A 24,738-nucleotide genomic window follows, 5' to 3' on the forward strand; every position below is an offset into this window, starting at 1 on the left:
AGGCAGACACTTTAATCATGTTTTATTTGATTTTCACCTGGCACATATGTAAGGGGGCTTCTTTACAGGTAGTATGTTTAGTAAGGTTTTTCATTTTAAAGTTTAGTGTTTTTGCAACTAGTGAATAAAAATCAAGCAATCTCACTTTAGGGCCAAAAATGCTTATCGGGGCAGTAATAGTTTACTGCAGTGTAATGAAGCTGTGGCCATGTTTTTAGAGCTTTGCCTGTGCCTTCTTTAGTTGATCTCTGAGTTCCAAATAGGCTATAGAGGAGAGGTGCACCTCATCTGGTCCATCAGCGATGCGCAGAGTCCGCACATATGAGTACCTGAAGACAAATGTAATATTGGCATCATGGAAGGCATTTATCAAAGGCATTTACCATTAATGTGTTGGGACGGGTCCAAACTTACATCTGTGCTAGTGGAACGTCTCCAGACACACCTGCACCACCATATACCTGTATGGCTATGTCCACCACCTTGCAGGCCATTCTTCCTGCTGCAACCTTAATCATAGCAATCTAGTAGGCAGTGATAAAGATAAATGTTAGAGTTCAAAAGACCACAGCCCTTTCCCAATTCCATCCCACAGTGATTTCAAGCTGGGATTGCATATGCTATATTGCCAAAAGTATTCACTGATCTATCGAAATCATTGAATTCAGGTGTTTGAATCACTTCCATAGCCATAGGTGTATAAAATCATGCACCTAGTCGTGCAGACTGTTTCTACAAACATTTATGAATGAATGGGTCGCTCTCAGGAGCTCAAATCAATTCTAGTGTGGTCCTGTAATAGGATGCCAGCTGTGCAACAAGTCAATTTGTGAAATTCTGAGCTATTGACTATTCCATAGTCAACTGTTAGGGGTATTATAATGAAGTGGAAATGACCACTCAGCCACAAAGTGGTAGGCCATGTAAAAACAAAAAACAGCATGGTCAGCAGAGGCTGAAGTTGCCAACTTTCTGTAAAGTTAATCGCTACAGACCTCCAAACTTCATGTGGCCTCCAAATTAGCTCAGGTAGAGTGTCTAGAGGGCTTCATTGAATGGGTTTCCATGGCAGACCAGCTGGATTCAGGCCTTGGATCACCAAGCACAATGCAAAGTGTCAAATGCAGTGGTGTAAAACACACTGCCAGTGCAAGAGCAGTGGCGAGGTTGGTCTTTGGAGTTATTGAGTGATGACTGGAGTGTCTGGAATCTGATGGATGAGACCGGATTTGGCGGTTGCCAGGAGAACAGTACTTGTCTGACTGCATTGTGACAACTGTAAAGTTTGGAGGAGGGGGGATTAGGGTGCCTTAGTTCCAATGAAAGGAACTCAATGCTTTAGCATACCAAGACATTTTGGACAATTTCCAGCTCCCAAATTTGTGTGAGTTTTGGGATGTCCCATTCCTGTTCATGATTGCGCACCAGTGCACAAAGATAGGTCATAAAGACATGGATTAGCGAGTTTGGTACAGAAGAACTCTACTGGAATTCACAAATGGACTTCCAGAAGAGTGGTCAAAAATTCCCATAAACACCTCTATTATGGGATGTCACTCAAGTTCATATGTGTAAAGGGAAGTGATTGAATACTTTTGACAATATAGTGTATGTCATGATAAAAATGACTTTCAAAAAAAATAAAAATATCCAAAACGCAACAGAGAAGCCATTGGTTTTAGAAATACAATGTTATTGTCCATCCCAAGTAAGATATCAGCACATTTATATGTGTTTGTTTTGTTGTTTTAAATGTGAGGGTCAAAAATAGTTTTACCTCCTTACGAGCTGCCCGACTGCCTAGTGTATCCAGTGCATGAGCAGCATTGAGAGTAAGCAGGCGAGTCTGCTCTATCATGAGACGGCACTCTGCTATCCAATGAGCAATAACTTCCTGGACAATAGATAACACAGAGATCCATTAGCTGCATCTAAAAAGCTGTCCACTAGGTGTCAACAGTAGGACATCTCTCAGCACATACTGCCACAGCCCCAAGATTTAAATCTGGCATATCTCTTGGGTTCTCTCTTTGCAATACTGTACATGTTATTCTATTTAGGCAGAATAAACATTCCCAATGCTGGCAAATACAGAAATGAATTTAACTTGCTATAAATGGCACAAAAACTGCGATTATAAACCCCATTTCCTGATATTTTTCTTCTTCTGTATGCTGTAACCCCAAAACTGGCAGAAAGCCATCAAAGCTCTGAGAACCTCTCCTTCAGATACAGCTTCACTCACATGCTGGTACAGTTGTTTTCCAAAGGTGTGTCTGGTGGCAGCCCGCTGGCAGAGTAGCTCCAATGCCAACTCTGCTAGTCCGACAGCTCTCATACAGTGGTGCAGCCTGCCTGGCCCCAGGCGACCTTGGGCAATCTCAAATCCCCTGCCCTCCCCTGGAAACCACAACAGTGTAACACAGAAAGAGAGATAACAGAAGAGGCCGTAATTATCTCATTCACAAAATGTCAAGTCAACACTGCTTTATCGTTCAAACATATTCTGTTTCTTGGGAATATAGACAAAACAATAAAGGCTTTTACCTAGAATAATGCTGGAGGCGGGTACGCGCACATTTTCAAAATGCACTTCAAAGTGGCCACCATGGATCGCATCTGAGAACAGATACAAGGATTAAATCGTGTCAGGAAAGCTCAGATGTCATCTCTGCACGCCCATACTGTGGGGAAAAATAAACAAGGACAGATGATATCATTAACTTACCATCCTGACCGAACACAGTGAGTGGTCTGATGAGCTTTACACCTGCTGTGTCCATAGGTACGAGGATCATACTGTGCTGGCTGTGCCTAAGAGACAGGTTTACAGCCGAAGCATGTGATGGAATTATACTTTGAGCACAGTGGCCATTTTCACAGGTTTTTCACGCAGCTATAAATATGATACTGATGGGAATCTCCATTCATTGCAAGCAAGGGTGTGTGCCTTTTACTGCTGACAAACCAAGGAGAAGAGTTATTATATTCTGGGTGTGGTTGTTAGGAATTTCTTTTAATTAATATCCTAAATTATGCCAATTAAACTTCAAGCAAAATTTAACACACACAAGAATCAACATTAGACCGACTTTTTTCCCCCCTGTGTGTTATACAAACATCAGGGCAGAAAGCTAGACCGGTGCTAAGGGGCATGCTGGGAAGTAGGCTGTGTCTCTAAGCAAAGTCCATTTCAGTTATATTGGCAGCAGAAACAGAAGAAGTCTAGTGGGACAAATGGCTTCTTAAAAAAAAAGTTCAAAGGAACACACAAAACAATCTCACATAAAACCAAAACTAGAAATGAACAATACTAATAAAAATCCTGTTGTGGTGAAAAACATGACATCAGAAAACTCTGGAAAAAGGCAGAAACAAATCTTTGCGTGTTTGTTCCCACAAAGAAACGTGGACGTATATTTCACATAACTGTTCTGCTGACCTGATGTTTTCATCCCGAATGCCGCTCCTGCACATGACAATGGCCACTTTGCACTGGGGATTGCCGGCACCTGGCGGGACAAGGCAAAAATCCCGTGGGTCATTTACATTCAGGTCACGTTGCTTTCTGGTGCTATAAATCAATGGGGCTGGTAACTTTTCAGCGACTGCCTCCGTCCTTAACCAGTCCATGACCCCTACTGCGGCCGGAAACTGCGAATTTTGCTGTCACGGATGTGGTAACCATGTGGCTGCTTAATAATGTTAATGACGACAACCGGTTTCCTGAGTTAGTTTTTTTTTTTCCACTCCTCAAATACAGTAACTTTATTACTTTATTATAATACCAGTTCGAGATTTAAAAAAAACATCATAGAGATCCTCTAAACAAGATATTACAAAAGTGGTCACAGAAGGAGCAATTGCAGAATCCTTTGGAATTTCCCTGGTTGAGAGTCCACTTTGAGACAAACCCTAAGGGCACAAACAGGGTGACCAACTGATGGTGTCGCCTTCCTGTTTAGGTTTTGGTTCAGCTGGCACAACTGTCCCCTCCAGACAGGACATATGGACACCAGACAGCAGCAGACATCTTTAGTTTAAGAGCTCTCACAACACGAAAACCACGCGTGAGAGCATGTGAATTCTTAAACTTGATTTGACAGGGGTTGAGGTTTTGCATTTACTCTCTGGCTACAGAAACGCAAACAAACAGTAACTGATTATTCTCAGACTGTAGCGAAGAACTTTACAGCAGACACCACCCATAAACCACATTTAGGAAAGCCCGTTTGGCCCAGAGGCAGGTGAGGTTTTCCTGTGAACCCATACATAAGGGTCCATGATCCAAAGCATGCCCATGCATGTCATATCATTCCTGGTATGAATTTAAACCTTCCCAACCCAGTAATTAGACTTCCTGACAGAATGCTATGCAGCTGATTTTTCCAGAAAAAAAAAGAAAAAAGAAAAAAAAAAAGAAATCAAGTCAATATGCAATTTTAACATAGCTAAAGGCCCCTTTTCCCCTCTAATGAAAACTAATGTTCCTTTTCTTTGTCTGACTGGAATTTTTATGGATACATTTCATTATTTATTTCTGGCCCAAATCCAATTGTCTTGTATATTTTTGTTTGATATATTTATAAGAGTGTGGCAGTCAAAAAATAGCTGAACATTTCTGAGGAAGCAGAAATAAGGAAATAGTAGAAAAAACAAAACAAAAAAACATTACTCTAGTTTCACTTGTATATTTCAAATGACCAAAGCTGCTGCTACTAGGAATGAGGCTGGTGAAGTATGTACAAAAAAAAAAAGAAAAGAAAAGGACAACCACCAATAGGAACTCCCTGTGTGTAAAACAGCCTCTCTTTATATGGTGTCAAATGCATGTATATCTTTTTAGATGCAACTTCAGAAGACAGGTGCTGGTGGTGTACATGTACTTTTGGCTTTTTACAGCATAAGAAAACAGACGACTCAAGGAATTTGTATTCGTCTTAGACATTTCTCCTTGAACCTGATCCACACTCAAACACACACACACACACACACGTGCGTGCGCACACGCACTCACACTGACAAATGCTACGTCTGTGTTACGTGGTGAAGGGACACGCTCCTACAGTGTCAGAAGTGAAGGGAGTGGGGTTGGCTGAAGCAGAGATTAGTCACTGCAGTGCCAGAGTGCATGCAACCTTTTTCCTCAGAATACACAACAATAAACGGATCAGTGTTAACTTTACGGTTCTTGGACAGGAACAGAAACACGGTAAGAGCATTTTGACTTTTCTTTCATACCCTTTAGTGTAACGTATACTGACAAGAGATATACTCCTTATATTCCTTCCTTGAACTTTTGTTTTTTTTAAATAATATTACACTTTTAAATCTTTAAACTACATCATTAAATACATAGCTACATTTTACATATACTTATTATACACAGAGATATGTGATGTTGTGCATTGTTGTTTTACTTAGTGAACGGTTAACTTTAGTCTTTGACTCACAGTCAAAGTCCTGCTTGGTATATTTTATGACTAAGCTTCTTTATATTACCTCATTAACACTGTTGTGTTAGGTTTGTGTTGCTCTGCTTTTCTCCTGAGCGCATAGCTCTTTGTAAACAAACTGTTCTCTTACTCTTCTACCTAAATACAGGTAGTATATCATTATTACTATAAGCATTGTTGGACTATATCAACTTTGTGTCATAGATTTTGCTTAACTAAAGATTATAAAATGCACAAATTCATAGAAGGTGTACACAATAATGCCACTCCCATGCCCGTGTTCGACACCTTTGAGCAAAGCATGCAGAAAAATAACTGAAAAATATTCATATATTTTCGATCGACGGCTCTTTATACAACAATAAAATCACCTGCATTTGCGATATCATTACTCATGTATGTTACTAAAGCAATATTGACTTAACTCAACTACAAAAGTTTTCACCTAAATACATTTTCTATGTATATCCTAGTGTCATACCTGCTATTGTATGTGTATATTATAAGCTGCTCTATTTATTTATAATATTTTGTCTATCTATTATATGTCCATTTACATCATCTTCCATTACTTTATTTGCACTGATGCCACTACTGTGCATAGGTTCAATTTTTTAAAATATCCTTCCTGGAGTGTCCTTTTATCTTTTTTCCATTTTCTTAATTCCTTTTATTCTACATGTATGTGCAGTACACATATAATTGATAATAAAATAATTTTAATCTTTTTTAATTAATTTGACTAGTGAAATCCAAACAGCCAAATAGCTGCTGTGAAAACAAACAAACAAAAAAAAATCTGAAAAAACCCCCAGCTGACACACGAAGCCCATCTGTAGCCAAAAGTCAATATTTGACATTTTTTCTGAACGTTCCAGTGAACATCTGCTTCAGTAACTACTACTCCCAATTCAGAAGAGAGACACTTGTTATATGGCTCGTTAAGGGACTGCTGTCATCTTTGTAACAAGTGTGAGTTGCCAAAAATGCTCTTGACGTGCAAAATATTCAATGCATCACCTCTTGGTCCTCAGCCAGACGTTACATCATCCGCAACGTAACATGTTTTGCTGTTCGGAGTTCGCACTTTCCTCAATTCTTCTTCCTCAGGAAATGAACAAAAACCTGAATGAAAAGGGATTTATGGTTTCTAATATACAGGGGAACAATACAAGATCTGTCCTTGGAGCTCAGTTAGTTTTTTCAAGGGATTATTGGATCTAACAGAAAAAAAAAGTATCTATTTGTGACAGTAAAAGTATCCACGCAGGCACAGTATCCCACTTGCTAATGCTTGAGTGAGATCCTTACTGGCAGGGAACAGCTTGGCTAACACAACAATGGGTCTGAATGAAAGAGTCACATCAATGGGACATCCTGTTGAACCAGCAAATGCCACATATAGTAAAAACCAACATCCTGGATTTTAATCTGGCAGAAAAAGATCCCGCACTTGCATGACATTCTCAGGCCTTTCTCCGCATACTTCCTCCTCACTAAACTTTAAAAAAAGACCAGAAATTGGATTGGTGTTAACAAGCTCCAAAAAAAAAAAAAAAAAAAAAAAGTCCTGTGCATTGCATAATAGACATCATTAGTTTGCAGAACATCTTTTTCCCTGTAATTAAAGGATTAGCAAATCAAAAGCTACCATTTTCTGGAGTGTGTAGATCACTCAGCACCCGCTGGAATACAAAGTAATTCAATTCAAAAACTTCACTAGAAGATGTGTAACTCTATTGTCTCTCTTTTTTTCCCTACTGGAGTTTATTCAAGCCCACACGCTCATTTCTGACAGGCTGAGCTAAAGCCATTAGGGAAACCATGCAGGAAAGATTCCTCTGATGCAGAACACACAAAGAACTCGCCTTTCCTGTTCCTGGTACAAAAAAAAAAAAAGGGGGGGGTTCTTGTTCTGTTAAATGATGCCATACATGTTAATGATGGACAAGAACTCAATTGTTGGTACTCAGAGTAAACTAAAAAGGTGGAGCTTTTAAAGAAATGTTTCTCTTTTTTTCTCTTGTATTTTTTTCCCACAGAAAAAGTATGGCCGACTTTGACTATCACCACGACGATGATTCAAATGAAACTTACGACTACAATTATGAACACACCATCTGTGACAAGGAAACAGTGCGTTCCTTTGCCGGCGTCTTCCTTCCGGTCATCTATGCCCTGGCTCTGATAGTAGGCCTGGCGGGAAACGCCTTGGTAGTGGTGGTTTACACGTCACGGCTGAAACTGCGAACCCTGACGGATGTGTGCATCCTCAACCTTGCCATTTCAGACCTGCTGCTTCTCTTCACCCTGCCTTTCTGGGCAGCCGATGCTGTCCACGGGTGGATGCTGGGTACGGCAGCCTGCAAGCTCACATCCTTCCTCTACAGCACCAACTTCAGCTGCGGCATGCTGATGCTTACGTGCATCAGTGTGGATCGCTACCGCGCTGTAACCAAAAATCCAACGGACAGAGCTGGCACCAGATCCCAAGTCAGGAGACAGTGGTTCCTGGTGTGCCTCATGCTGTGGACTATAGCCAGTATTCTCGGCCTTCCTGAACTTATCTTCTCCACAGTGAAGCACACCCATTACAGGATCAGCTGCACAGCCATCTACCCGCACAGCATGGCCCGACCTGCAAAGGCTTCCCTGGAGCTGCTTGAGGTGATCCTGAGATTTGTGATACCTTTCCTGGTCATGGTGGTGTGCTACTGCCGAGTGGGACTGGCGCTGAGTAAGGCCGTCGCGGTGCGACGAGAGAAAAAGTGGCGAGCCCTGCGGGTCCTCCTGGCTGTGGTGGCCGTATTCCTGCTCACCCAGCTGCCCTACACGGTAGTCAAGCTTTGCCGAGCGATGGACATCATTTACATGCTCGTGACCGACTGTGATGTCAGCAAGGGCTTGGATCACGCTATGCAGGTGACAGAAAGCCTGGCTCTCACCCACGCCTGCATTAACCCGCTGTTGTACGCCTTCATGGGGTCGTCCTTCAGGAGTCACGTTCTAAAGACTGCCAAACACCTTGGACAGCGACTTGGAAGGCACCAGAGACACGTCAACGAGGAGCCCGTGGAGATTGCGCTCCAAGCGTGTAATCAAACCCAATCCCAGTCGGATTCAGAAGAACAAGACACCAGCACCTTTACTATTTAAGACTGGAAATATTTAGCTATTTTTTTGTAAACTTATATACAAAATTGCATGTACAGAGTATAAATATATTTACGTTCCCTTACTAACATGCAAGACAGATCCCCATAAATATAAATGTTAATTCTCAGTTTAATAATTGTATATGTACAGTGAATTTATATGCACTAACCAGCAAAGTATTTTGTATAAATTATGTATTTTGTTAAATAAAAGAACAAAGTTTTCAATAACACGCATCTGTCGCAACTGAGTGCAGCTGACGCTCTCGTTCTCGAGTTCTTTGCAACTAATCGAATACAGCTTTACAATCTACACCGCCTTAAACGAGCTCATCTGCGTCTCATTTCATTACATCCCGTGGTTTTGGGTTGGGATGACGGATGACTTGACTGCACAGTGGGTGACCCATCGAGTGGAAAAACATTTGGCAAGTAAAGACAGGACAGCAACCAGCAGGAAGCACCCCACCATGCTATCAAAGCTGAATATTGTTTGGAGAAGTTTAAAGAGCGACTGCTGTTTTCATCCAATCTTCTTTTTATCCTTTCAATAACACAAGTTTTATAGTTTGCAGTAAAACCCAATCCACCGTTTTTTTTTCCAGATTATGCTTTAAACTTAGAATCTAGGCTCAGCCCTTTGCTGTAGATGGGTGATAAACCAAGAGGTCAAAGTTTACTCAAGCCTTTTTACACAGCAACAAAGAAGAGTCAAAATTCTTGATCACAACTCCCACAAGTACCTCATGAACATCAAAGACAAACATGAATTCACTGTTTACCATTCTTTCCCTCTTGTTAGTCATTCTTTTCCAGAGCAATGCCTTAGAAGCGTGATTGAATGATCCCCAAACTAGGTGTGTCTAGCACATGTTTAGGACACAAGTTGAATAATTTCTAAACAGAGAAACGACTGGATAAACAAACGTATTAAAGGTGCATATCATAAGACAACATAAGCCAAAGTAAGCCCCAAATCCTGCATGATTCCACTTACCTGAACTATGCCTTTGAAAGTTATGGTAAAAACACGGTTGGATAGGTGTTTTCATCTTTTTATTTCCTGAACAGTAACACAGCCTGGCCAGATGGTGTTGGAGTTGAACTCAGGATCTGCTTGCTGTGAGACAACAGTGCTAACACTGCTTATTTTTTTGGACTTATCATATTGTGGCCTGACTGAAGCCAAAATGATTATGTCTTCTGTAATTCCACTGACAATCTCACAGCTACTGCTAATAATGAAAAGCATGTATATCAGCTCCGTGAGTGTGTATGCAAATACAAACGCCTGTGGCTTGAAGATAAAACACTAAACGTCTGGGAATCATTGTAGTGCATTAACATGCCTATGGGACCAGCTTCAATAGCTTCCACACCGCAAAGCTGTACTGGAAATGTCTATAGACCCTTCCATCTAGCAACAAACTGCCTTTTGCACCACACAGCTTTAGAGAAAAAGGGAACGCGAAAGTGCGTGTGGATTATGGACAGCATTTTTTAATTTAAGGGTTATTTTCGGTAGCTTTTAGTTATGATCGGTAATTCTAAGAGAAAGCAGCAGTCAAGAGATCGCAACTAGGAATGCTCTGCGATTATGACGTAATACAGCATGAAAAAGTCTGTCGTTTCTGTTATTGGAAACAGTGCTGCACAAATAAAGGCAGAGATCCATCTCTTTAAGGATTCCCAAGTACTTGGAAATCATATTGTGGAAAACACCCATAGCACATCAGTGAGGAACTGCGAGTTCATATTACTTTTGTGATAGGAAAGAATGAGTTTTACCATAGAAACGCCTTCCATAAAAATAAAATATCTGAATACAATAACCACTGGTTTCACTTCTACTTTTGTTCGAACTAAAGTTGGACTGAATATATGGAAATCTTGTCTCACTCAAAAACAAAAAAAAAAAGGAAAAGAAAAGACTGATTTCCACTCAAGTATCATACGTTTTGCAACAAAAGTGACAATGGGTCACACAAAGTATGAAAGAACCCGCAATCACACCCACATTCTTTTCCGACAGAGAGATATATTCATGCGAGGAAAGGAAATTCTCATAACCCCAGAAGATTTGTTTCTCCTGATGGAATTTTCACTTCCAGTCAAAAGAAAAACATTCGAAAAGGACAACATAACCGCCGATGAATGATAAAGTCAAACTGTGCGCTAGATAAAAATGATGAGCTGCAGAAATTCTGCTCAATTTATTTTTTAAAAACTGCAGCATTTCAAGCTTTCAGTTGCGAAAAGAAATTCCAATTAATAAAAACAACAAGCCGCTGCTTTCATTTAACTTGGAAGCGAAGCCCTCGGAGTACACAGACTCTGCAAGCGTCATTCGGGTCTAAGGAGGTTACGCGGAAAACAAAACCACTACTCTGAGTTTTTGACATTTAACTATCACGATCAAATCAAGTCAAACAGGATGTTAAACACCAAGCTTGTTTATAAAGACAAAGATAGTCCAAATGACCAAGAAGAACAGTGATTCACACATGAGTCACAGATTTGTGTTAACCTCCAGAGCATTAACACACAGACTGAGGGCCTACACACACGTGCCTGTGAGCATGAATGCAGTGTTAGTAAGATTTACCCAACAGTTGTAAATGTTTGCAAAAGCACGTTTATTTTACGATTTTAAGGCCAATTTCTCTTTCATTATGACTCGTATATAATGACTCATTTAGAAGTAAGCTGATGTCAGCTGATTTAGTGGATCCATGACCTTACAGTGCTGTGAAAAAGCATTTGCACCTTCCGGATTTTATTTATTTTTCATTTTCGTTTGCATATTTGCAAAATATTTTAGATCATCAATCTATTTTTAATATTAGGCAAATATAAACCAAGTAAATTTAATTTATTAAGGTTTAAACTTTTTTTTTTTTAAATTCAAACCTACCTAACCCTGTGTGGAAAGGTAACTGCCCCCCCTAAACCTAATAACTGGGTTGGACACTCTTGGCAGCAAGAACTGCAATCGAGCTTTTGTTATAACTGGCTGTGAGTCTTTCACATCACTGTGGAGGAATTTTGGCCCACTCTTCTTTGCAGAGCTGTTTTAATTCAGCCACACTGGAGGTTTTTCAAGCATAAACTGCCTGTTTAAGTTTATAGCAAAGCATCTCAATCTGATTTAAGTCAGGACTCCAAAACCTTCATTTTGGTTTTTTAGCCTTTCAGCGGTTCACTTGCTGGTGTGTTTCTGATACTTGAGCTTCAGGGAATGAACTGATGGTTTAACATTCTTGTTCAGGATTTTCTACTAGAGAGCAGAATTCATTCTTCCATCAGTTACGGCAAGTCGTCGAGATCATTACACTACTATCACCATGCTGCTGGTATGATATTCTTTTTATGAAATGCTGTATTAGTTTTATGCCAGATGTACTCAAACCTTCCAAAAAGTTCAACTTTTGTCTCATCAGTCAACAGAATATTTTCCCAAAAGTCTTAAGAATCATCAAGATGGCTTTTTTCTTGTTAAATGTGAGATAAGCCTTTGTGTGTTTTTGGTCACCAGTGGATTTCTCCTTGAACTCTCCCACACATGTCATTTCTGTCCCGACTCTTTGTTACTGTTGAATCATGAATTCTGACCATAACTGAAGGAAATGACATCTGCAGTTTTTTAGATGACGTTCTGGGTTCATTTGTGACTTCCTGGAAGAGTCATTGATGTGCTCGTGGTAGGCAGGCCACTTCTGGGAAGGTTCCACACTATTCTGTTTTTTCCATTTGTGTATAATGGCCCCCACTGTGGTTCACTGGAGTCCCAAAACCTTATAAATGGCTTTGTAATACTTTCGAGCCTGATAGACGTTGATGACTTTGTTTCTCAGCTGTTCTTGAGTTTCTTTAGAGTAGGGGTGATGTGTTGCTCTTTGAGATTTTTAACCTATGTCACATTCGTTTGATGATCCATTTGGGAAATAGGCAAATATTTTTTCGGGGCACTGCAACTGTTTGCAGCAGCACATTTATTTTAGGATTTTAAGGCCATTTTGTTGTCTTTGAAAGTTGATTCATGTGTGATGACTCATCATTTAGAAATAAAATGCCAGTTGATCCATGATCCTATACTGGTTCAACCTGTTGGAAAACTGAAGCCAGGTTTCTCAGAAAGGCATGAAGCCAGGGTTTTTCTGACTTTTAAAATTATTTATGTTATATAATCCTTCCCGCAAGAGTCTGTTGCTCTTTTTTGTTGCCCATTTAAGACATTTATGATCAACAACACTTTCAGGTTCACCCTTTTAAAAACATTCTTTGGTTTATGGGGACTTGCTCTAAAATATTTTAAAGCAGGGATTGTGATAAAACAACTGCTTGGTGTTTACAGACTTTAGGCTCTCTAAAGTAAATGCAATGAAATCACACGAGCCACAGCACTAATTTCTTCTCTGTAGCTGTTGCACTCAGTCCTGCTGTTTATGTCAAATCACACCTGCAACATTTCATTAATCTTGCAAACTTGGGACATTTTCCAGCTGACATCAGCATACTACAAAATTCCTGTGGGGTACTCCCTGCAACATTAAGAATCTCCAAGGCCACAATTTGCCATGGCGACAGGAACAAACAAAGTTATGAGCTAACAGCAAAACCAGTTACTTCCGGCATCCTAAACTCAGTACACATGGGCTGGAGCACACCCATCTTCAAACTTGGCCCCCATTCAAGTTTCGTACATAGATGCATCGTTGACAAAACACTAAAAACACTCCAAACTGCTTTTGTGGCAGTTCTGCCAAAGCTGATGTCTCCAGGAGACAAATGAACAAACAAATGCCAGCTAAAAAAAACAAATACTTACCGCTGCTCCACCATTTTTTCCCATTTATGATGTAGTCGTCTTTATCCCTGTGAAGACTGCACTCCATGTTGGTTGCATCACTGGAGGCCACATCAGGTTCTGAGGAGGGGACCACAGGAAGTACTATTTTACAGGAAGTACCACGACAATACTGATAACATATCACAATACTTAATGAAACTCAACTCAGACTCATGTTTTTACACGTCTGGTAACCCAAATTATCTTAAGCTTCCTTTCACGGCCAAAGGGTTCAAATATACAGCAGACGTTACCAGAAGTTTAAATTATTTATCAGTGCACGACAAAGGGTTCTCCTCATCATCCAGTGTAATAGAGTACTGTGCAAAAGTGCTAATTTCTTCTTTTGCTCCCTAATTTCTTTAGATTTTGTTAGGAAAAGGGAAAATGGTTGCAGTGATGTATTTAAAAATGTGCAAACATACATGGAAATAAAATATATTTTGACAATTTTGACAGGTTTGAAAAATCAATATTTGATCTGACTTTCTTTTTTTCTTCTTCACAGCCTGAACCTTCTTGTCATATCTTTAAGTTGTCTTCAGGAATAGTTCTCGTTCTTGAAGGACATCCAAAGCTCTTCTTTGGATGTTGGCTGCCATTTGTTTTATTCTCTGTCAAGATGATCCCACGCTGCATCAATAATATTGACGTCTGCAGTCTGGAGAGGCCAGTCCAGGATTGATAGCGTCCCACTGTGTGCTTTTCTATCCCGCTATGCTTTTGCTGCAGTGGCAGTGTGTTTGGGATCATTGTTGTGATAAAAAGTGAAGCAGTTGCCAATCAGATGCTCTCCAGATGGTATTTCATGGTGGATCAGGATCTGACAACAAAACTGTCAACCCATGTTAACCCATGTTTAAATAAAGACATGGGAACAAATTATGTGTTTTTGTGACAGGCTGCTAGCAACAGTGTTTCTTTGCCAAGTTGTCTCTATGAGTAGACACAACACTGGTTCAACCCTTGAACTGGGTGCCTTTTAGCACTGAAATGACTCATAGGTCAGTGTTAAGTGGTTTAACAAACAAACAGGGAGGAAAAAAAAAAGATTCCTCTGAAAATGGTGAGGTATAAGAACTGCAATGAAAATGAAGACAACTTTAAAAGACCTCCAGAAGACCTTGAGAACTCATCAAAGCCACTTTAAACAAATGACAAGAATGTCTGGCTCCTTCAGCACTTCAGACTGAGTACTTTTACTCAATACTGGAAAATGTCTGCACTGCTGTGCAAAACAAAATGTATCCAAAACACTATTAATCTCTATGTGTTGATTAAAAAAAACACAAGGATGTTCGAAACCAGCGTAATCACCTCTGGCAGCAGCATGTCACTGTTTCCAGGCAGCATTAAAAGCAAAAGGGAACAAAACAGGGAGAAATTACTCATCGGGATCTCGTGTTTGCTATTGGCGTGTGAAGGGCCTTTCACGCAGTCAGTAGCAGCCATGCCTTCTATAACTTAGCCTGATCAAGACCACAATCTGCACTTGGCAGAAAACAATGTGACTGAAGACCACAACACATATTTTGAGAAGTGAACATGAGAAATACTTTGGAAAAGGGAAGAAATTTTATGAATTCATAACAGAAAGTGTTCCAAACTACACCAAGAAAGCTATGCTTATAGATATGACAGATTCCTCAAACTTTGTTTTCAATCACCAACACAGATTTTGGTATGTTTTTCTCTAAGCATTTTTTTGTGACCTGTTCTTGGAACTACCTGTCATACAGAAGCAGGAGCGAATCTCTCCTCTGAGTAAAGGTTCCAGCCATTTCTTCTTCTGCTCCTCACTGCCAAACATGTGGAGCACTTCCATATTTCCTGTGTCTGTGGAAAAAAAAAAATAGTCATAATCTTCCAGTAATTACTAGCTGAATTTGGTAACCTTTATGCTCTCGTGGAAGACTGATTTGATTTTCCTAACAAATAAATACCTTAAAAAGCTGAATCTGGAAATTTTTGTGTGGTTTGGAAGATATATTTTTAAAACCCCAAAATGGAGTGTTATGACTAAAACGAGGTTGAAATGTTGACATCTGGAGAGCCTTTTTCCTGACTAGAGAGATTCCTACTCATAAAAAAAGGAGAGAAAATGCAGTCTAGCTTCTATATACAAAGAGCAAGCCCATCCTAGTAGAGCAAAGTAAGGGACAAAATTGATCTGTAATATTATCAAAGGTCTTTGATGTAGATATTTTACCAGGAGCCTGGCAGTTAAAGACTTCAGGGGCAAACACACAGTGGCCGGTTTCTTCAGCAATATAGGCATAATCCAGCTGGGTGAGCCCACTGACTGCAGGCAGGAACAGGTTCCACAGCCCGGCTTCCCTGGCTTTAATCTGCACACAGACACATGTTATTATACAGAGTGAAAATGCAAGCCACGGCTTCTTTCCCTGTCTATGCTGATAACAAGCAGAGCTCCAGAAATTGGAACAGATCTGCGCAGACACAAATAATAGTAATTTTGTTCAAACGCCAAATACTAATGATGGGTTGCAGTGCGTGGGCGTCTCAGGTGTGCTATTTACACAAGAGTCAAATAAACTTGGGTGTTGAACTTTCTGGACTAGTACTTAATCTTAGACAGTCCTCTATCACATGTGGTTGTATTTTTTTGTTTTGGAGGGTTTTTCCCCTTATCTGTCATTTTAACTATGTAGGATTTGTGTAAAAAAAGAGACTGAGTTACTAAGTTTAAAAAACAAAAACAAAAGAAATCAACCCTACATACCTTCAGATCCTCTATAATTTGAGGGGTGTGCCATCTCTGTGGAGACTCAGCGTGTTTGGTGTAATACTGTGCAACCTCCTAAGGAACAACAATATTTTTCCACAAAGTGAATTGTCAAGTGAGTTCATGTTGATGCTACAAGCATTCCAGGCACTCAATGGTAACATCAGCTCAACAATATATTCCTGCAGAGATAGCTTCATGGAAGAGCTTGTGGTTCTTCATCTGTTTCACTTTACGTGAGAATGCTACAAAGCCCTGCCATGTGATGATGCCCATATGCAGCATATTTTATGTAACCAGGAGACACATTGTTCTTTGACTCTACTTTATTAGCCTTCAGTGAAGAAACGAACTGCTGTGTACACAAGTTAAAATTTCATCAATGCACACAAAACCCCTCTGTTCTTGGCAGCTCTTGGAACTGACCTTCTGAGCAGGAAGCACATATTGTCTCATGAAATCTTTAACCTGCTGGAGAACAGCCCGACCTTTAGCTGTCTGGAAAAACAATCTGTCCTTTGTTGGACCTGTGAGGGGCCTGGCATGAAACACATTTCAAATGTTAAAATTCTAACAGAGAATATCAGAAGCAACAGCTGGGTGTCAAATTCCAACTGCAGCTGTCTTACATATAATCAACAGGTGGGATCTATCAGTTTTTTTGACCTTCAGTGACGAAGGATTTAAAAAAATTTTCGTGCTATAGCAGAGTGTTTATGCTAAAGTTATGTCTGAATGTGTCAAAGGATATCAGTGCATTGCTGCACAAGGAATTCATTCATTACTGAAACCTACCTCTGCCCAAGCTGCAAGGCAACCTTAGCCAAGGGCTCCACACACTGGCCGAACTGAGCTGCATTCGGTGCACTGGCATTACCCAGGAGGTGACGAGCGTAGATCCCCTACGAAAAACAAATAATAATTTAAAAAAAATCTTAATTTTAATGAAAGATTAAGTGACTACATTATGTGCTTGTCTATAACTTTTAATTAAATTTGAGGAAATGAGGTATGGAGCTGTGAGTTGCACAATACTGTATGCCAGTAAAAAAAAGAAAAAAAAGAAAATCAGCCTAGTGTTGAAATTTGGTACAAACCTGGGCAATTCCTGCCATTTTAAAGACAGACAGGGCCAAGTAGAAATTCAGTTGTGGCAATGCAGGGGGGATCCCCCGGCACCTGCAGTAAATGGAGATCAGGTCTTCCACAGTTGGGATACCTGCTCATTGAGGAATAAGACCAGAGGGACAAGACTGTGAGCAGACATAAACAAATAAATAACAGATATAAAATCATAATCAAATACAAATTTCTGAAAACAACAAATCTGTTTTTCCACTGTCTATAAATGTTAATCACTGTCAGAGTTATCAACAGTTGTTGGCGTTACCCTCTATTCCTTTTAAACTGCCCATCGTGCTGATAACGCTGAGACTTGCAGGCCAGTATTGTGGCATAAGGAAGTAGGCCAGATCTGCCAGGGGCTGTCCAGTGGTAGAAAGCTCCCAGTCCAACACAGCGATCACACGCGCCTTATCACACAAAACAGACTTTGTGAAGTATTCACAGACAAATGTAGCAAAGGTCTAAAAGTAAAGATCAGACAAAGTGTACCTCTGTTGGATGGAATATTAAGTTATCCAGTCGATAATCTCCGTGGACAAGGGTCACCTCATTGTCACTGGCTGGTAGATTCTTCATCAACCAATCAGACAGTTCATTCATGGCTGGAATGTCTCTGTGGGCCGCTGCAGTGTACTGCTTGGTCCAGGTGGAAACCTTTACAGATAAAAAGACATTCTTTAATTTCACAAATCGTGACTAAGTTCCAGATCAAATAAACAGTAAAATGACTTCGATTTAATGAATGTTGTGTTAACTCACTTGTCTCCTGCAATAACCTGGCCCTCTTCCATATGCTTCAAGGTTCACTGATGGCAGATCCAGTGAGTGCAGCTTTGCCAGGACTTCCACCGCAGCCACATACAGAGCTGTTCTCTCTGCTGGACTCACTCCAGGTAGACGAAGATCCCTGAATATGCGCCCCTAATAAACAGAATTGCACGATTGCCGTCAAACAAAAATAATATTTTCATCTTAGAAAAAACCATTAGAAAAAAATATTAGATTCAGGGACTTGTGACTCCTAAGTGCAAAAAAAAAGTACCTTCACATGTTGCATTAAGTAGAACTCTGTTCCAATGACTTCAATATCAGCGCAGTGCAGAAGGAGCTGTGGAACGGGGAAACCAACAGAGAAGAGGGCCTTCTGCACTCGATACTCCCTGTCCACCTGTGAACGAAGCAGAAAAATCCACTTCTATGAGAAACTTCACCCACTGAGTGAAGCTAATATGATCACGTGCTACTTTCCCAAACATTTGGGGAAAAGTGAGCTCTTTCATTTGATTAAATCCAATTAGTTACAAGGTCACACAAAACAGTGTTTGTGCATAGATGGTAAATGTAAAGCACCATTTAGTATTAAACATAAGTAACACGTATGAAGCTTTCATTAGATATAAATATATTCATTCGGGTTATTAAAAAAAATAGCTTAATTTTTATAACTAAACATAGCCAACTTGGTTATATCCTAAACACGTAATAAAAAAACAACATTTCCATAATTGTTTCCAGGAAATCTGCTACATGGTCGTCTAATGACCGCTCAGATTTGTGGCCAGGAACATTTTTGTAAAACTTTTGAGCTTATTTTTTTTATCATTGAGCGCTCCCTGACTCACATATTCCCATTTCTGGTCAAATACGTAAATCCTGCAGTCAAACCATATAAAAAAAACAATTCTCACTAAAAAAAAATCAAGGCTGAAAAATAAACTTGTGACTTGTTACCTGATGCACAAAACCACTGTGTTTTGTCTGTATTTGTCAACTATTTCAGTGGTCAAAACAAGGTTATTATACAACCATAAAACCAAACTATAAACGATGACGACTTTATTAGGTACACATTGCTAGTACTGATTAGACGACCTTATGCCTTCACAACTGCCTTAATTCTTTGTGGCACAGAGTCATTAAGGTGCTGGAAACATTTTTCAGAGATTTTTTTATAAATACTGAAAGGATATCACACAGTTGCTGCAGATTTGTCAGCTGCACATCTATGATTGAATTTCTGGTTCCACCACATCCCAATCGTGCTTTATTGTATTGAGTATGACTGTGTGGGCCGGTTTGATTTTCTGCTACTGTAAACCATCTAATTCAAGGTTCGACGTGTTGTGCATTCAGAGATGCTCTTCTGCATATCTTGGTTGGAACAAGTGGTTATTTGAGTTGCTTATGCCTTCCTATCAGCTCAGAGCAGTCAGTCTATTCTACTCTGACCTCTGATATCAACAAGGCACTTCAGAGCAAATAAATGCTGCTCACTGAATATCTTCTCTTTTTCTGACCATTCTCTCTGTAAACCTTAGGTATGGATATGCAGGAAAATCCCAGTAGATCAGCAGTTTCTAAAATACTCAGACCAACCTGTCTGGCAAAAACAACCATACCACTTTAAAAGTCACTTAAATCACCTCTTTCCCATTGTCTCGCTGGGAATGATCTTCAGCAGGTCATCTTAACCTACACGCAATCCTAATGTAAAAATATCCCCCAGTTTATTTATTGACTTATTTGCTGTTTACCACTTGAGGTTGTGGTTGCTGCCAAAAATAATGAGAATTAATTAAAGCACGTATTGAAAACATATGGCTGGGCAGGCTCCAGCAATCCCTGAACTGGATAAGTGCTGAGTGAGTGATTCACCAGTTAACCCAAACTAAACTAAAACACAGACAGCACGAGGAAGCATTAGTTATAGGAGAACACATAAAAACAAACTAAACCTATCCATTTAAAATAGTAAAAATTTAAGTGAGGAAACTAACTCAGGACATTAACAATATTTTATTTATTTTTTAACCAAAACTACAATAACTGTGGGGGGAGCCTTACCTTGTGAGCTCCTGGCAACAGCTCACCTGGGGGTTGCTTCCTGAGAACATAACTGTTTGACGGCGTCTGGATTAGGAAAGTTGGGTTTGACTGACCAGCACTGAAAAGATAAGCGAGTGTCCCTAGCATGTTATCAGCAGGCGAAACATTTGCACAAGATTAACTTTGACACTACAAAATGAAGACAGACCTGGCTACCTTACCTGTACTGTCTTACAGTCAGGGTGTCATTGTTTGACAAAAGTGTCTTGGCAGTCAGATATCTCTGAAGCCTGCCAACATTGAATTTATGCTGCTGTCGTACAGGAGTGGTCGGTTCCTCCATTTCGCAGTTATAACTCTGGATTAATCATTGTCAGATGTATCGTTGCGCTAGCTATGTTTAGCATTATTGATATGATGGTCGGACCGTTTATCGATATGCACAACGAGGTAACGCCCCTTAAAAGTTATTTTATTGCCACAAATTTATAAAATTATAAAACCTAATGACTAGAAGATTTTCGATACTAAAATAAAATAATAAAATAAGGGTTTAAACAATCCACTGGTGAAGTGGGAACACTGTAGGGTGTGTAGGTCGTTTTCTGCACGAACACTGTTAACGGGAACACACATCCTGACAGCTGGTTTGAAAAGCGAAGACGTGTACTTTCTGTGTCGATCCCTGTAGGGTTTTTAAATTTACGTTTTTGTGTACATAGTTTAGCCTTCGACTGTTTTCCTGATGGCGACGGTGGAGGAGCTGAAGTTGAGGGTGAGAGAGTTGGAGAATGAGCTGATAAAGTGTAAGCAGAAGCAGTGTGCCGCGGAAGATGCTCACAGTCAGGCACTAAATAGACCGAAAATTGACAAAATGAGCGCTGAAGTTGTGGATTCCAACCCGTACAGGTAAGTTTGTTTTTTAAATGTATTCATTATATGGTCTTTTAATTGATTTTTGTGTAGACGGCTCACTATGTTGAGAGCCGACGCCTTCCTGTGAGTCATACACCACAAGCTAATCTCAGCTGTGTTTTTATTTTAGTCGCCTCATGGCTTTAAAGAGAATGGGCATCGTAGATGATTACGAGGTATGTTCAAAGTTGTTCTTTTTTTAATACTGCACGGTTTCTGGTTACTCTCCCTTCCAAGAGTTCATATTTCATATTAAACAATAAAGAAAAACTGCTGTTACAACATTAAATTACCTTTATCTAGCGATATATGTTTATAGAAACCCAAACCCGATATTCATAATAGCATGATTACATACAGATGTTTACCTACACTCATTATGGCCATGAATGTCGTGGTGATTTGGGGCTTTTATTGATTTCTTTGATCTGTTCTTTTTCTGGGGTGGAATGAGTAAGATACATGTTTAATCATTTACAAAACAAAACTTGGGTTCATAAGATTGAATTCATGTTGGATTTTGTCTAATCCACACAGGTTCAAAACATACATTAAGTAAATAAATAAGTACTACTAGTACTAATACTTGGTTAAATGTCTTTCTGCCAGTTGAACCTCAGCTAGGTTTTGCCATAACTCTCACTGGATATTTGGCCACTCTTAACAGCCGTTAGGCATAGTCCACTAATTTTAAATAGAGAGATAGAAAAGAGTTTATTTTAAACATGTGTATATATAACTAAAACGTTTTGAGCAGGGTTGAGTTCGGAGCTTTGGGAATGGCCGTTCCAGCAGCCTAATGTTAGTTCTTTTATCCATTCCAAAACCAGTTTTGATGTGTGTTTGGGATCATTGTCCTGCTGGAACACCCAATTTTGTCAAGGTTCAGCCATCTAGCTGTTGATTTGGGGTGAAGCTGAAAAGCCCAAACGTAATGACATTCATCCCCAAGATGAGTGTATGTAAATTTCTGTTCACAACTGTAGCTATCAAAGCAAAGTTGGAGGCTTTTGTGTTGAGAAATGTGAGTAATTATTGTTTATAAACTTGTTGACAGAGAATTCGGACATTCACAGTAGCTGTGGTTGGAGTTGGGGGAGTTGGCAGTGTGACAGCTGAAATGCTCACTAGATGTGGCATTGGTAAGGTAATAGAAGCTTTCATTATCTTTCACTTTTACTTGATTTAAATTTAAATCCATGTCCATCTGTGCTGATTTTACTCTTACCGTGGCTTGTTCTCATTTTGTGGCATCCCAGTTGCTCCTTTTTGACTATGATAAAGTAGAGCTGGCCAATATGAACAGGCTGTTCTTCCAGCCTCACCAAGCAGGCCTCAGCAAAGTGGAAGCAGCAGAACACACACTCAGGTACACTGTTGTTAACAGACATCCACTTTTCCACCAAAGCCATTCAGTTTCTTTCAAATATATCTAACTTCCCTTTTCCCCAAACAGAAACATCAATCCAGACGTGTCATTTGAAACCCATAACTACAACATTACTACGATGGAAAATTTTACACATTTCATGGATTGTATCAGGTTAGGATTCATATTGTATATTTTTTGTAGTTTTCTTCCTCTGTCCCTTTTTTGCACCAGCAAATAACTGTGTGTTTTCAGTCATGGAGGGCTGGAAGAAGGAAAACCAGTGGATTTGGTCCTGAGCTGTGTGGACAACTTTGAGGCCAGAATGGCCATCAATACAGTGAGTGTGTATACATGTCAATGTCACAAAAAAAGAGATTTAAAAAAAAAAAAAATACATGTAACTCTTACAAGTTGAATTCATTTTGGTGTTTGTTTCAGGCCTGCAATGAACTAGGTCAGATCTGGATGGAGTCTGGTGTCAGTGAAAATGCTGTGTCAGGACACATCCAGCTCATCATTCCTGGGGAGACGGCCTGCTTCGCTGTATGCTCACACTTAAATAACAACAACATATCTTTGCAATATGATGACGTCCAGCTCTTACAGAAAAATGTAGTTGCATTCTAAAACCATATAACACCCTCTCTCTTAGTGTGCTCCTCCACTTGTGGTGGCAGCCAACATTGATGAGAAGACCCTAAAACGGGAGGGTGTGTGTGCTGCCAGCTTACCAACAACCATGGGTGTTGTGGCAGGTCTCCTTGTGCAAAATGTCCTCAAGTAGGTTTATTTTCATGTTTTTCTGGGCAGGTTCAAATCTAAAAGTGTAAAGTGAAGTTCAATATTATTTATTAAATGTTTTGTCTTCCAGATATCTTCTGAAGTTTGGTACTGTTAGTTATTATCTTGGCTACAATGCCATGCAGGACTTCTTCCCTGCCATGGCAATGAAAGCTAACCCCCAGTGTAATGACCGTCACTGCAGGAGACAACAGGAGGAGTACAAGGTGTGTGTGTGCTCACTGTTTGCTCATGTAACATGATTCCAAGACTGATTAAAGTCCCATTCTTACTGCTTTTATATAGTGTTAGAAAAGCTAACCTTACTCACTTGTTTTCTGTTCAGAGGACAGAAGCAGAGCGGCCCAAAGTGGAGGTCGTACAGGAAGAGGAGGAGGTTGTACATGAAGACAATGAATGGGGTGAGCAAAAGAAACTTGTACAGTGTCCTAAATGTAACATAGTTTTTGTGTTGTTGTTTTTTTGTGTTAATGTGTGTTAATATACAAAAATGTGGTGCGCAGGTATTGAGCTGGTATCAGAGGTGACTGAAGAAGAGTTAAAGGCTGCTTCAGGTACTGTGCCCGACCTCCCAGAAGGCATCACAGTGGCTTATACCATTCCAACTGAGGTTAGTACGCTTTAAGATACCACAGCTTTGAAACTTTGAAACTAGGAGCCCTGTATGGGTAGACTCATTAATTTTAAAAAAATATACTGACATTTATATCAAATACTTTTTTGCCTTAAGTAATAATGGTGAAGTCAAATATTTACAGCACTAAGTGACTTTTAGTGACTCTTCAGTTTTACTTTCATTCCATACTGCTTTTAAATGAAATTACTGTGGAGAGTACTGTTGGGCTTGAAGATCATTTCTAAAAAAAAGCGGCATTTTGTTGTAATGTTTTAGTGTTTGGTCTTGTCTATGAACCCAATTCAACTCATTGTTTTCTCGTCTTTGAACTAGGAAAAAGCAGATGGCGAGACAGTGGAGGAGACTGAACAGAGCCTTGAAGAATTAATGGCTCAGATGAAAAAACTGTAGGAAACAATCTGAAGGTGCATTTCTGCTGTTAATATGAGACTAACCTTTTCCTGCCTGTTCATTCCAACATCATTGTGAAAATGCTAATTGCTGTACGATACAACCAGTTAAAGAATGAGTTCATCTAACCGCTGAAGACGTGGAATGCAATGCTGCTTGTGGTATTTCACACGCGGGGGAAAAAAACCACACACAAAAACATCAGATATGTAATTTGCTGACATGGTAAAATGTTTAGCACTTGAAATGGGAACATTTTCTAATTACATATCAATAAACCTGAAGATATCAGTTAGTGTTTTGCTTACCGAATGTGCGTCCCAACTTTTCAACATCCACAAAAAAAGAAGAAATGTTTCCTGTAACATCACAGAACAATGTTCAAGTTGTCTCAATAAAGTATTTATTAGATGGACATGTTGGACTTTATTTTTATTTTCCTATACAGCTTTTACAGATGTTATTA

The 24,738-nt window shown here is 39.7% G+C and overlaps 3 protein-coding genes across 4 annotated transcripts; 2 read left to right on the plus strand and 1 right to left on the minus strand.

Moving 5' to 3' along the window:
• Positions 1 to 5: 5 nt before the first annotated feature.
• On the minus strand, positions 6 to 20,582 carry acad11 (acyl-CoA dehydrogenase family, member 11). Its single transcript, XM_026179742.1, has 20 exons — positions 20,379 to 20,582; positions 20,176 to 20,275; positions 18,374 to 18,499; positions 18,091 to 18,252; positions 17,821 to 17,985; positions 17,597 to 17,738; positions 17,304 to 17,425; positions 17,002 to 17,108; positions 16,633 to 16,744; positions 16,204 to 16,281; positions 15,670 to 15,808; positions 15,189 to 15,296; positions 13,440 to 13,538; positions 3,443 to 3,512; positions 2,729 to 2,814; positions 2,548 to 2,619; positions 2,246 to 2,400; positions 1,778 to 1,894; positions 415 to 524; positions 6 to 329 (listed from the first exon to the last, which is right to left on the minus strand). The coding sequence occupies exons 1-20, from the start codon at positions 20,498 to 20,500 to the stop codon at positions 215 to 217; spliced, it is 2,307 nt and encodes a 768-aa protein (XP_026035527.1). The 5' UTR covers positions 20,501 to 20,582; the 3' UTR covers positions 6 to 214.
• On the plus strand, positions 3,519 to 8,842 carry ackr4b (atypical chemokine receptor 4b). The gene is made up of 2 exons (XM_026179746.1): positions 3,519 to 5,212; positions 7,499 to 8,842. The coding sequence occupies exon 2, from the start codon at positions 7,506 to 7,508 to the stop codon at positions 8,610 to 8,612; it is 1,107 nt and encodes a 368-aa protein (XP_026035531.1). The 5' UTR covers positions 3,519 to 5,212; positions 7,499 to 7,505; the 3' UTR covers positions 8,613 to 8,842.
• On the plus strand, positions 20,541 to 24,687 carry uba5 (ubiquitin-like modifier activating enzyme 5). Of its 2 annotated transcripts, XM_026179743.1 has the most exons (13): positions 20,541 to 20,607; positions 20,880 to 21,066; positions 21,203 to 21,248; positions 22,130 to 22,219; positions 22,332 to 22,441; positions 22,529 to 22,615; positions 22,697 to 22,781; positions 22,883 to 22,987; positions 23,097 to 23,224; positions 23,316 to 23,451; positions 23,571 to 23,646; positions 23,749 to 23,855; positions 24,195 to 24,687. In XM_026179743.1, the coding sequence occupies exons 2-13, from the start codon at positions 20,903 to 20,905 to the stop codon at positions 24,270 to 24,272; spliced, it is 1,212 nt and encodes a 403-aa protein (XP_026035528.1). In that variant the 5' UTR covers positions 20,541 to 20,607; positions 20,880 to 20,902; the 3' UTR covers positions 24,273 to 24,687. The 2 variants fall into 2 exon arrangements, with proteins under 2 accessions (XP_026035528.1, XP_026035529.1); XM_026179744.1 differs by lacking the exons at positions 20,541 to 20,607; positions 20,880 to 21,066; positions 21,203 to 21,248 and having other exon boundaries at positions 22,149 to 22,214.
• Positions 24,688 to 24,738: the final 51 nt, after the last annotated feature.

This window comes from Astatotilapia calliptera, chromosome 9 (genome assembly GCF_900246225.1).
Source record: "Astatotilapia calliptera chromosome 9, fAstCal1.2, whole genome shotgun sequence".
In the NCBI taxonomy this organism is placed as follows: domain Eukaryota; kingdom Metazoa; phylum Chordata; class Actinopteri; order Cichliformes; family Cichlidae; genus Astatotilapia; species Astatotilapia calliptera.

Excerpts from the sequence above, each read along its gene's own strand:
- ackr4b (XM_026179746.1), top strand. The coding sequence starts at position 7,506 with ATGGCCGACTTTGACTATCACCACGACGATGATTCAAATGAAACTTAC.
- acad11 (XM_026179742.1), bottom strand. The coding sequence starts at position 20,500 with ATGGAGGAACCGACCACTCCTGTACGACAGCAGCATAAATTCAATGTT. Across the intron at positions 17,426-17,596 it reads CAGTTTAAAAGGAATAGAGG|GTATCCCAACTGTGGAAGAC; the intron begins GTAACGCCAACA and ends CTCAATGAGCAG. Across the intron at positions 15,809-16,203 it reads AAATTATAGAGGATCTGAAG|ATTAAAGCCAGGGAAGCCGG; the intron begins GTATGTAGGGTT and ends GTCTGTGTGCAG.
- uba5 (XM_026179743.1), top strand. The coding sequence starts at position 20,903 with ATGGCGACGGTGGAGGAGCTGAAGTTGAGGGTGAGAGAGTTGGAGAAT. Across the intron at positions 22,616-22,696 it reads CATTTCATGGATTGTATCAG|TCATGGAGGGCTGGAAGAAG; the intron begins GTTAGGATTCAT and ends GTGTGTTTTCAG. Across the intron at positions 23,225-23,315 it reads CTTGTGCAAAATGTCCTCAA|ATATCTTCTGAAGTTTGGTA; the intron begins GTAGGTTTATTT and ends TTTGTCTTCCAG.